Source organism: Xenopus laevis, chromosome 1S, assembly GCF_017654675.1.
Source record: "Xenopus laevis strain J_2021 chromosome 1S, Xenopus_laevis_v10.1, whole genome shotgun sequence".
In the NCBI taxonomy this organism is placed as follows: Eukaryota; Metazoa; Chordata; class Amphibia; order Anura; family Pipidae; genus Xenopus; species Xenopus laevis.
Window position 1 is genome coordinate 67,875,492 of NC_054372.1, and position 13,662 is coordinate 67,889,153.

Below are 13,662 nucleotides of genomic sequence, written 5' to 3' on the forward strand. Positions count from 1 at the left end.
TTGGCAAAAGGGTTATTAAGCCTGCCACCACATCAAGGTAGACTCTTTAAGCAGGTACCTGCTCTAAGATAAATTGTACTTACAATTCTACATATAAATTGTACAAATAAGAGCCATTTGGTTTAACCCCTTGGTCAAAAAATAACCGGTCCTAAAAAGGACAATGGAAAATTGAAATGTGCCCCATTAAGAACTTTGATTAGTATAAATAAAAGATATACAACTTATCAGGGGCCCTTCCTTGGGGGGATCAGGGGCCCTGCATTGGGGGGATCAGGGGCCCTGCATGGAGGGGATCAGGGGCCCTACCTTGGGGCTTTAGGGGCCAGCATGAGGCTTCAAGGGGCCCTTCCTTGGGGGGGATCAGGGGCCCTGCATGGGGGGGTCAGGGGCCCTGCATGGGGGGGATCAGGGGCCAGCATTAGGCTTCAAGGGGCCCTTCCTTGGGGGATCAGGGGCCCTGCATGGGGGGATCAGGGGCCCTTGGAGCTTTAGGGGCCAGCATGAGGCTTCAAGGGGCCCTTCCTTGGGGGGGGAATCAGGGGCCCTTCCTTGGGGGGATCAGGGGCCCTGAAAGGGGGGGGATCAGGGGCCCTTCCTTGGGGCTTTAGGGGCCAGCATGAGGCTTCAAGGGGCCCTTCCTTGGGGGGGGGGGATCAGGGGCCCTGCATTAGGGCTTCAGGGGCCCCGCATGGGGCTTCAGGGGCCCCGCATGGGGCTTCAGGGGCCCCGCATTAGGGCTTCAAGGGGCCCCGCATTAGGGCTTCAAGGGGCCTGGGGGCTTAAGGGGCCCGCACGGCGGTTTAGGGGCTCTCATTGGTGGTCAGTGGCTCATTGGTGGTCAGTGGCGGGATCAGGGGCTCACATTGGTGGTCAGTGGCACTTACCTGCAACTCCAGTGGCGACTTCTTCTCCTGTGCGGTCTTCTTATTCCTCCAGCGGTGTCTTCAGCGTCTTCGGCGTATCCAGGAAGCCGTTCCATCTCCAGGAAGACGATCCTTCTCCAGACGCGTCTTCTATCTTCTGTGTGCAGGCGGCAGGCTGCGGCGGTTTAAATAGAGTTGCGCCCGTGCGTACTGACGTCACGCGTACGCACGGGACGCAACCAGTGTAAATTTCGCCGGCTAAATGAATTCAGTGCGGCGCGGCCGGGCCCCCCTCAAAGTTAAAAATCCTGCGGGCCCGGGAGGACTGTACCCCCTGTGACCCCCTGATGGCGGCCCTGAGTGTGCTACACTAGCAAACAGGATCAACAGCTCATGGTTTGGTAATTAATTGCACCTTTCCTTTTTCTTTAATCAGCTGAAAGAGTTCAACAAATTCTTTTAAAAAAAAATTGAGGTGGTACAACTTCCTAAAAAACAAAATCGAATGTATGACACATCTGAAACGATATATCAGCCACCTTTACAATCCACACCAAGAACCCCTTCCCCAGAAGGTCATGCAAAACAGGATGAAAGCAATAATTGAACTGATTAATACATTCATTTTTAGACTTAAATTTGTTGGTCAAAAAATGGTTCTGTGTGTTTTTAAGGGTAGTTTTCCATCATTCCCACTAATATAGTTCTCTAATACAGAGACTCAATAGTAATAGAAATTAGGTGCAGAATTAAATTCTAAACTGATGTCCAAGATATGTTTTTTTTACATTTTATTCAGAATTCACCTGGCTGGTCATATAAAAAGTGTACAACACCCCTGCGTATTATGAGACTAATACAGTTAACTGTGTAAGAACACCACTGGCTGTATATTTCCCCTTAAATCTTTTATTGGCCTTGAAAATTCTCTCCTGTTCACAAGCATTTCTAATGCTAGTTTGTTCAAGCTCATTTAATATGTATGAAAATCTGCCATTTGATGCATCTTCCCATAAAGTGGCACAGGCAATTACAATGATCAATGGCATACTTTTCTTCATGAAGAAAGGAAAGACAGTTTGTAGTTACCATAGAAATTTAGAGATGACATACTTTGGAATAATAATGTACATGAAGGAATACTCCTATGAAAAGGAGAGATGACAGAACTAAAGGTCAGGCAGAAGAGTAAATTGGAAGATGTCCTCCTTTACTGAAATGAGCACTGATTTACCTTATATGCTTCTAATAAATATGCAATAGTTAAGGTTGATCCAGTTCGAATTAGTGGGCCCAGTGCAACCCATCAAACAGTTTGTATGGCCCCAGCTGAAAAGATTTTTATATTCTGTTACAATTACATGAGGCATATCAGCCCACTACCTGAAGGGGTTATGCAGCACTAAAACAGATTTACAGATTGGACATAAGCATATTTAGGTACTGAAAAGCAGTGGCTCCTTTTAACTAGTATAGTTAATTCTAAAACAACTGGACTTGCTGAGTAATCATTGAAGACATTTCACTACTCATCAGAGCAGCTTCTTCAGTTCAACTGTTGCGGGAAATCATCGGCATATAAACTCTTCCGCTAATCCAATCACAATGGCAACTGTAACTTTTCAGAGAAGTGACATCTGAAACGCACACAGGTTGTGCTTGCTTTGTAATTACTGTGATAGGATTACCAATGTGTCATGCAACTCCTAGAAGCAGGTGTTACTTGTGAGAGTTGCATGAATGGATGTGTAAAGTGTTCTGAAACCACTGGTGTACAGATGTTAGAACAGCATTTTATGTAGTAGACAGGTGATGTCAAAGGCCCCCACCTCTGTTCAGGGATAGATTCTCCACCTTGACATGAATCCAGGGGTGATCCTGGCCCCTCTGCTGCCTGAGGCAGCAGCAGTTGCTGCTGCCCCACCCCTCCCCTGGAAATTCGCTCTTAAAGTACCAGGAGCAGCATTTTTGCTGCCCCTGGTACCTAGTGGGGCGCTGTCGCCTGAGGCGACAGCCTCAACTCGTCTCATTGGCGAAGCACCCCTGCATGAATCGCCTCTTTCACGCCTCTTTCAAACCAGTGTTCTTCTTTATCCAAGATTTGGATAGCGTTTTGCTTGCTACAAGCAAGCTTTATCAGCCTTTGAAACGCACGTCAGGGCCTAAACCTTTTTTAACTATCAAAATCTGCAAATTGGTGTGGTGGAAGGGTGGTATGCGGGTTTGCGCCAATCTATGTAATTAGGCAGAAACAGTTATAGGCAGGACGTAGTGATCTAACATCGGCATTGGAAAATAGGAATAGGAAAAAATAGGAAAAAATTTGGAAAAAGTTGCGCTCGTTAAGGGTGCTGGGCGGGCAGAATAGTGGGCCAGCTCATTGATGCTCTCTGGTGTTTATGGGAGCGGTAGTAGCTAAAATACAGCCTCCTACATCTATCAAGCAGGACGATCTCCACTTTCTTCATGTATTACGACCTCAGCAATTAGAACACAAAATAATACTGCGGTTTTATCACTGTGATATCTGCTCTCCCCGTAACCATTCCTTTAGCAAGCACTATTTAACAGAGGAAGTTGATTTACGAATGAGGCTAAGTCATTTATTTAGTCTGTGGACACAATAAAACTCTCTTCACTTCAATATTTGCCTTCATTGAGTGCCTGCTCCAAAATGTTTTCGGTTTGTCCGCTCCCCGTGCTGAGGGCTCAGGGCGGTGCACCTGGGCCTCTTTCCTTTTGCGGTGAGTAATCACTATCTGGAGACCCTAATACCTCAGATTTATCATTAAGTTATTTATTTATGTAATAATCCAATCCTCTATATTCTGTCCATGAGCTAGTGACCTCGAGTCGATATAGCTCTCGCTCCTGATTTTATTTTAACCTTGGTGATCTCTGGGCATATTTTTAATTAACAATTATTAGAAGTGAAGTTCTAATTAAGCTCATATGATGGGAATCTCTAACACATATTGTGTGGTGGTGCAAATCTATGGGTCATTCTCTCTCTCCCCTTGGTCTTGATCTACTGTCTCTTGACCCTGCACACCACATTTTTGTTTTTTAGTATTATATTCAATGGAAGGTGCTGCCTTTGTGTGCATGATTTATGTTTACACTTAATAGATACCTTATGGTTGCGCCTTAGACAGGTGCCTCTTCTGCCTACCCAGAGTTCCGGCCCTGGAATAGGTTTTCTGCAGAAAGTATAAAGGGCTGATAAACTGTTTTTGCCCTTAAACAGTTCAGTGTAAAAATAAAAACTGTTTAAATAGATAGCATATAGAAGTCAGATTTAAAAGCAAATAATTATGACCCATGTTCCCACCTCAATTCACTGATTGCTTACTGCCTGATAACCAATCTGTGGAACCAAGAGAGCTGCAAAGCAGGAATTAGTGTTCTGGCTATTATGTTAAGGCCCCCATACACCTCCAATGGGCTTCCCCGATCGATATCTGGGCAAAAATCAACCAGATGTTGATTGGGCAGTGTTAAAAATCCAGTCGAATCATTGATGAGGTCCTGCATTCCGACCGCCCGTATTGCCTCTATTTTGATCTGATCGTTGGGCCCTAGGGCTCACGATTGGATCAGTCCGATATCGCCCACCTAAATGTGGGCATATCGGGGAGAGATCCGCTAGTTTGTATGGCCACCTTAAGACATCCAACCACTCCAGCCTTTACAGATTATATTTTTGGCTAGCTAACTATATTGAAAACACTTGTTATGTTGCACAGCTTATCTATTTACCTAGTTTTTTATTTTTATACTGAACAATTTCTTGAAATGAGTTTAAACTAGAGTTTAACATAGCACAGCATTTGCACTACTATGGTCCCCAAACGTGGCCTTCTGTCTAATGACCTACTGGTGAAAGTGAGTAAACAACTGAGCATCATAGTTACTTCTCACACTGCCTGAACTTGTTCCTCTTCATTCATTATAACCCAGTAAATTAGATTTTTTAAAATTACATTTCAAGTTTATATCTGTTCATGCAGAACCCACAAATACAGTACATCATTTTTGGCAAAAAATATAATTTTCATTAAAAAAATAATCAGATATGTTTTCATTCTATAGTTCTGACTTGACCCTTTTGTAAAGATAGTCAACTGGTCATATATAGGCTGACCTTTCAAGGCTCCTGGCCAATTAGTCTATGGTTTAAACACACAGATACTATCTAGCTGGCCAGCCAGCTCTGGATTTTCTTCTCTTTAAAAATGTTTAAAACATTTTAAAAATGAATACCACTAAAAAAGTTGCAAAACATTCTATACCATAAAAGTTGCATGGAGGAATCCCTTTTCTAGTACATGTGAGGCTGTCCCTATTTTACTTCATGTCAGGGATTCCAATATAGATGTTGTTAATCAATTAGCAAATGTCATAAAGGTGATTCTGGTAAGGCTTAATTGGGCACCATGTATACATTTTTACTACAGTGCAGAATACAGCCTGCAAAGATTATTGACTTGTGTGCAAGTGTTTTCTCCTACAGTTTCTGCATTTTATTACACCTATTTTCTAAGTTGGTTTTACAGAGGATGTTATTGGATTTATCACAAAGTTGAATCAATATACCAGTCACATAGAAAACATAAGTTTTCTATATTAACCTTAAATAGATGTCTTTGTTTTTAAATATCACCTCTAGAGAGATATCTTTACCTATTTTTGTGCAACACAGTAAAAGTGATCATAATATATAAATATTACCTGGTACCCTTCAATTTTCTTACCCATTGACTTTGAAATGGTGGCTTATTGTACTTCCACTAAATAAACACAAAAGGAAATCTACTTTGGGCAAATGTCAACAGTGTGGGTTTCACCATATGCTACTATGTAATTTTGTTTAGTTTAGTGCCTTTGACGTTTATCAGACCAGCAGTGGTAACAAACACACTTTTCATATTACGCATGGAAAGAACAACCGAGGTATTAATTGTACAACAAGAAGACTATAAGAGGAAATAAAGAAATAAAAGCTTTACACTAAATGTAACATTTTAATGCAGCCCATAGCCAGGAAATTGTTCTGTGGATGCTAACTGCAGTGTACTGTAATGTATACCAATGTAGTAGTCAAATTCTAACTACACAAAGTAGCTCACTGCATGCATGTCTTGTATATATACTCACTGCATGCATGTCTTGTATAAATACTAGTATAGTATAATTAAACTTTACTTTTAGTATTTGTGCAAAATACTGTCAGTGGATGCTGGGAATATTTGTTCACTAAATAGACAAGACATTCTGTTTAAAGGAGATGTAAAGGCAAAAAAAATAAAAACCCATTTTAACTTTCTTTAATGAAAAAGAAACCAATATACTTTAATTAAAAAATGTCTACCGTTTTTATAAGAAAACTGACTGTATGCAGTGAAATTCTCCCTTCATGTACTTGCTCTGACTGCTGCAGATAGGAAACTTCAGACGGTCCCTAACTGCTCTGCAGGGAAAGGATCATACTTTCAAACAGCAGGGGGAGGGACTTCCCATAACGCAAACAGCTTTGTTTGTTTCCCTGTAAAACAGCTGGCGAACATGTAGAGGTTCATATCTGCAGCAGTCAGAGCAATTAAATGAAGGGGGAATATCCCTGCATACAGTCAGGTTTCTTATAAAAATTGTACAGATTTTTTAATGGAATTATCTTAGGGATAGGTTTCTTTTTCAGTTAATAGTAAAAAGTAAAAATGGCATTTTATTTTTGCCTTTACATCCTCGTTAATGTTTCCACGTCCAGTTGCAGGGACAAAGATCATGGAGCCAGATTTTAAAAGATAACCTGGGATTCTATTTGGAATATTTTTTTGCTGCAGCCACTGGTTCTGAAGAATTGGAGAAAGTTTGTATTAAACAATACAAAAACTATAAAATCCACATTAGATTACATGACAACGCAGGAACCAGTGCATATTCTGATTATTAATTAGTCTTGCTGTATCGGCTTCTATGGCAGATATTATTTGATAATTTATTACGAACCCTAAGCAGAAGTCCAAACTACACTGAGCATATGCATGGTGTTGGTCTTGCAAAAATGTTCAAAAAAGTTACAAGATGGTGACCCCCTTTGGCCAACTTTGAAAGCATAAATCATTTGTTTAATTAGGCTTCTGGTGCAGTAAGTTCATGTTTATGTTTAGTATACAAAATACAGCATTTCTAGAATTATTCTATTTTACACTTTAGTTTCCGTTTAAGCACAGAAACCCCTTTCAACTAGGCTAACATAACCATGAGCAAATCTGTACTCTGTACCCAGTGGGTGTTTGCTGCAGAGAGTAGTAATTGCAATAGGGCTAGTGACTTATATAGATGCTTGCAGATATGTTGCATTTAAACCTGTGTCTTCAATGATAAATACATCAACTACTTGCTAAACATCAGTCACAGCTCAAAAATCATGATACCCAGTGACAGGTAGGTGTGTTGGCCACATTGTGCATGTAGCCTTAGCATGTAACATGTATCCTTATTTATAATGTGGGTGGAGGACCAAAGGCACACAGAACAGATGGGCAGCTAAATGGATGAATGTGACTCTGTGGCCCTAACGTTTTAGCTAAGTAAACAATTTGGTCATCATGTAAAAGGAACAAAAGAGTACAAAATTAAGGTGACATCTTTTGTTTGTGCCATACAGTCAATAATCATCGTTAATGCATTGCATATATTGATCATTTTCTTTATTTATCATTGTTACATATTTTATACTGTTTTGCTACCTTAGTATACTCTAACCATGAAAAACTGTATGTCTGGCATTGGTTTCTTTAAATCGGCCAAATGTCATATTTATCAAATGGTGAACTTTCACGATCACACTTTGATAAATACACTTTTAAAATCCCATCAAAATGAATGGAGAGGCGGTATTTCACTCTGCGGACTGTGGAGATCTCTAACTTCACTTTTTGATAAATATATACGTCATAGAAGTTATCCTAGCTATGGGGCCATTTACAACCATTTTCCACTAAACATGCCTCCAGTGACATCATACAAGACCTGTAAGGCCATTATTATATTATATATATAATATATACAACAGGAGTTCTATAGGAGGTGATATTGAGATAGTAGACAGCTGAGCCAGAATAGAAGTTTGGGAAATAAAGCAAGTAAAAAATACATTTACTTTCATGTCCCAACATTTCCAATAGGTAAATTTCTGTTGACACTGAATGAACCCAGTATGTGCAAGGGACACTAAGGGGCATGAGGGTGGACATCTGTCAGAGAAGATTATCCTTCTGCTGTTTCAATGCAAATTCAAACCAAGGTGGACCATTTTATGGTAATAATTGCTGTTGTTACCATGATATCACTGATCAAATGAAAATACTGGGAGATGAAATCTAATTTATATTGAAAGCTTCTGTATCACTGAACTATTGGTTTTATTATCTCAATAATTCTGGTGTGTAGTCATATAAATGCCTGAAACTACTGTACAAAGCCCGCTCAATAGATAAAACCAAAGAAATATTCTTTATTACCAAGTTAAAGGCAAACAGTTGCTAATTAACTGTAGTTTGCTATAACACATACTTATCCTTTGAGCTATCAAACAATAGGTTCCTATGGATACCATACCTGATTAGAGCTTAATCACAAAGAGTAGTATTAATAGGATAAAATATCTTATTAACAAGAAATCCATGTTACTGATCTTCGGAATAAATTATCAATATATGTTTTATCCAAAATCATTTGAGCCTGCATATTTTCAAAATAACACTTATAGGTCTGTATAGAAAATGAATTTATCTTAGTTAGAAACTTGAATTTTTAACTATCTTATAGTTATAAAACTTTAAGCAAGATAATAAGTTATAAGATAGTAAGGCTGGCGTCACAAGGGGGACTGAGTCAATCAGTTTGGGCTTAGTTTATTTATTTCTTGTTCCACTCTGATCTTCACAATCTCTACACCTTGCAGAAAATTTCTTTACAAATTTTAAATTTGTCACAGCCCTTTCTGCAGCACTTCAAGTTGAACTTCTCCTCAATATGTCGGAGCACCAGCAGCACCCCATCCGTACTCTAACAAAGCACTGACATATAAGAAGAAGCAACCTAATCCTCAATGGTTAAGACTCCTTTAGGTTTTTGGCCCTGCCCCTTCGTCATGTGCACACTACAAATTACACACTACAATTTGGAGGCATGTCTCCTGATGAATTTGCACACCTGCAAATCTTAATGTGCAGTTTAAGGGATAAGAGATATACTCATGTTTCAGTTCTTTCATTTGCTAGTTTCTGCTTTGTCTATAGCTTGGAATGTAGGTAGAATATAAGTTTGTAGAGAGAGGTTAGGAGTGTCTATGAAAATTTTTCAAAAGGCTCCTTGAGGTACCCCTCATGCTAGAGCTGCGCAGGGAGACCACAGATCGCCACAAGAAGGACTGTGAAAGGTGATTTACTGGAAAGAATGAACAAAGCAAAGGCAAACATTTCAGTGGGATTTTCTTCTTCTTGAAGGGGCTCAGATTTTTTTAAATCAAAGTTTCCTAAGAATTTTATTTGGTTTGGCTCACCACTAAGGATTATTCTGAACGTGAATCCAAATCCCGTTGAATATCAAACAGGGCCGGGCATTGTGGAGATTCATTTGGAAAGGGGTGAGATTTGTAGAGTTTGTACTCCATGTTGACAACTGACAAGCAAAGCCAGCAGCAACCCAATTTTAGATGCCACTAATGTAAACTGAGACTGTGATGCTGCTGAAGTAATCATGGTTAGTTTACGTGTGCAGGTATAAGTACTCAAATGGTTTTGATTTGTTTATAGTGAGGTATCTGTTTTTTAATACTTGTATATTGCTTATGTCCTAAAAGCAAAAAAAAGTAAATATCTATCAAAACACTAGCAGAAACCTAGGCTGATTCCCACAGTATAATGTGCAACCCCAAGAGGTTTTGTAATAAATTCCTGAATAAATGTCCCTGTTTGAGTAATCCATAGCAAGCTATTTTAGGGAATTGTGTTTCCCTTATGGTTTGTGCTAATGTACATATAGACTGTTCAAAGCAATTTGCTGATTAGTTTGTAAAAGATCACCTTTGTTTAAAAATAACCAAATTTACTTGTACAATTTAGGCCTTACAGTATTTCAATTATCATTCAAAAACAGACTAGTTTGTTAAGAACTGATTGTGGCTTGTCTACTATGTTATTTATTGAGCAAATATATATTAATTATTCCAATCCATGTAGGTTAGTAAGAAATGTATTTTCAGAAAAAAATAAAGAAACCATTGCAGGCTATTGGTCTTAAGATAATATAAGCATAAACCATTACTTACATGTTGGTATACAAAAAAAAGTCTTTACTACATAATTTATTTAACTCTGTGTATTTTTTTTTTTTGGACAGATTTGGAAAATCAGAATCTTCACTTTACGGCTTGCCACATTCAATAGCTCTGCCTGGGATACCTTGCTAAAGAAGGATATTCCATGGGGACTGTACCAGATCCTCATGGGTCTTCCAAAAGCCCATTGGTAACTTCTCCTAAGGAGAAAGATAGTTCTGCATCTGATACACTTCTCCAATTTACCCAAGGAACCTTAGAAAACAATGGCAGTGGTATTTCTGTTTCTGAGACCTTTCCTGTTAATGTAATTTGTAGCAGCAATATGGCAACTGAGCAAGAAAAACAGGAATCAGGCAACACAACCTCTTCCTTTAGGACTTGTAATGAATTAGTATTATTGCCTCCATTAGTACCACAAGCCATAAAGGACTCTACCCAGCCTATCCCCAGTATAAGAAATACATATCTTTCTACAGATGGGAATGCAGAATCATGCAGTAATCATGAAGAAAAAACAGCAAAAGATAGCATTTCAGTAACTCCTTCAGCATCAGTGGAAGCAGATATGAAAGTACCAAGTGATTTAAAAAACAGACCATTAGTTGAAAGTGGAGCTGATAAAGGACTTGTCAACTCAGTTCAGAATAAGGAAGAAGACCCATCTTTGATAACCCACAAAACAGAAAGCATAAACAGTGGTTCACAAAATATATATGCAGTTACCCAGTCAGAAAAAGTCACAACAGTTGAAGGAGAGCCTGTAAAAAAATCATCTACAAAGTCAGATGAATATCAGCAGCTAAGCTTTGTGAAAGATAAAATAAAAACAGAGAATGAAGAAGTAGAAATGGATCCAATGTTGCCTAGCAGATTTAAGGAAATGGGGACAATGACTTCATTTAGTCTGGAAAACTGGACAACTCAAGATGCTGAGGTTCAGGCTGTGGCAAATGTTGAGAACAAGTCTGTGTCAACTAGTCCAAGCATCTTAGCTGCGTTTCTTAAGGCAAATTCTCCAGTCCTCAAGGAAAGACAAGAACAAGTCTGTATTATTTATCAGGGTAACCCTGGCGCTAGCCAGTTGGACCGTGCAAACTTTGCTTTGCAGGCACAGCTTTCTCAGAACCAACTAGGTCCAAAATTGTGTTTTCAAGCACCAGATGCACTGAGTTCACAGCCTCTTCAAATGCATGCTAAAAGCTCACCAGATTTAGCACGGCCTGCCTTCCAGCACACAGAAATAGGCAGAAATTCACAGATATTATATAGAAATGAATTAGAAGGGCAACAGCTGTGTTTCAGAGAAATGCCACAGATGCAAATGGCAAGCCCTTCTCCTATTTTGATGAATGTGAAACCTGTTTACCAAATCAACATTGAGAACAGTGCCCAGCCAAAACCGAGATCTATGGACATGTACAGTGAACCGTCACATTTTAGAGCTCCTGAAGTCAACAACAAATCTAGACTTCACCACTTAAGTGGAGTAGAAAATATTCAGTTACATAACATCCGTATAGATAACGATCAGACAGATACTCTTAGTATTCCTGGAGATGATAGCACAGACCGAAAACCTTTTCATTTTAAAATTACAAATGAGCAGGGTTCTACACAAGCTATCATAACAACAGATATAAAAAAACCAAAGAAGGAGGATAAACCTACACCTCTACATGTGGAAGTGGAAGTAAACACTATTGGAGCTACTGGGGGTCAAGCAGATGAAATACTTGAAGTCTTGATTAGAAAGGACCAGGATGACAATGCACTTGCTAAAAGGTCCAGCAGTTTTAGTTTGCAATCCAGACCTGCTTCTGACATAAGTGCAGCGCAGCTGACACCACGGCTTAGAAAAGCCAGAGAAGAAAAAAATGAACCACTTCTGGTCACCTTATCTACCTCTGAACAGCCTAAGCTACATGGCAAAAAAGCAACTCCACCAAGTTCAAACGCTGGAGCAAAAACTCAAGGGAAACAGACAAAGAGTGTGAAAGATGTTGTTTGGGATGAGCAGGGCATGACATGGGAGGTGTATGGTGCCTCTATGGACCCAGAGTCATTAGGGATTGCTATTCAAAATCACCTCCAAAGACAAATCAGAGAACATGAGAAAATGATCATGGCACAACTGAAGCAAAACCGGAAATCAATTGGCTCTGATTCTTCAGGGAAAAAGAGAAGGCAGCATAGAGTGTTTCAGTCTATACTTAAGAACTTTAGACGACCAAACTGCTGTGCCCGTCCTCCCCCTACGTCTGTGTTGGACTAAGTAATTTTAAAATAACAAAAAAACTAAATTTCAGATTCTCCTAAGATATACTTTGCAAATATATTTCTGTTTTTTAAGAATGTTACAAGTGAATTTCATTTTACAAATGTAATTAAATAGGATGAGTAAAACATCACCCTAATTTTTAATACACAGTTTTGTTATCTTTGTGATGGAATTGTTAACACTTCCATAGCACATTAACAATATAAGCTACTGTTTTCCATAAACAGCAATGGGTAGTGTTTTTATAAGTGAAGACTTATGATTTTGTAAGTTCCTATTCAAAAATATATTAAGAAATGAAAGGGAACATATTCCCATATTTGAATAAGATTAATCATGCAGTAAAAAATGTATTTAGTAAAATACAATGCCAATAACCTTTATCACTTGAGCCTTTCTAGCTGTAGAATTTTAATATATTAAATTATCTAGCACTGCATGACAATTTATTGTATAAAAAAGATGTATAGCTAACAAATATGTTTAAAGTTTCCTCTACACAGGGGTGTAACTTTTATTCAGCCTTTAATAGTCATGTTTCATCCTACATGAGAGCAGAAGTTATTGTTATCTCAAAAACCCTATTGAAGATTTTTCTTTTTGTTCAGGAAAAAAAAATAAAATGTGAACTACCGCATGTCTCCTACATGTTAGCTTTGAACTTTGTGACTCAACTCAACAATGTGCCAGAACATTTCTCTGAATTCATTGTCCCAATCACCTAGATATAACCTTGGGTTAAAGCAAATGATTAAATGCATTATTAACTAGTATTAACTAGTGGATATTTACCAAAATAGATCTTCAGTATAGGTATGGGACCTGTTATCCAGAATACTCGGGACCTGGGGTTTTCCAGATAATGGATCTTTCCGTAATTTGAGTCTTCATGCCTTATGTCTACTAGAAATCCATTTAAACATTAAATAAACCCAATAGGCTGGTTTTACTTCCAATAAGGATTAATTATATCTTAGTTGGGATCAAGTACAAGCTACTGTTTTATTATTACAGTGAAAAAGGAAATCATTTTTAAAATTTTGGATTATTTGGATAAAATGGAGTCTATGGGAGACAGTCATTCAGTAATACGGAGCTTTTCTGGATATGGGGTTTCTGGATAAGGGATCCTATACCTGTATTAAGTTTCTGTTATGAGTCTTCAAAGA

At 38.8% G+C, this 13,662-nt stretch overlaps 1 protein-coding gene across 1 annotated transcript in view; it reads left to right on the forward strand.

Annotated features, from left to right (window-relative positions):
- gprin3.S (GPRIN family member 3 S homeolog) overlaps positions 1–13,372 on the forward strand; it is a 55,337-nt gene extending 41,965 nt beyond the window's left edge. The window contains exon 2 of the mRNA XM_018242761.2: positions 10,275–13,372. Within this exon, the coding sequence (XP_018098250.1) occupies positions 10,358–12,487 (2,130 nt within the window). The 5' untranslated portion in view covers positions 10,275–10,357 and the 3' untranslated portion in view covers positions 12,488–13,372. The remainder of the gene's footprint in view (positions 1–10,274) is intronic.
- Positions 13,373–13,662: the final 290 nt, after the last annotated feature.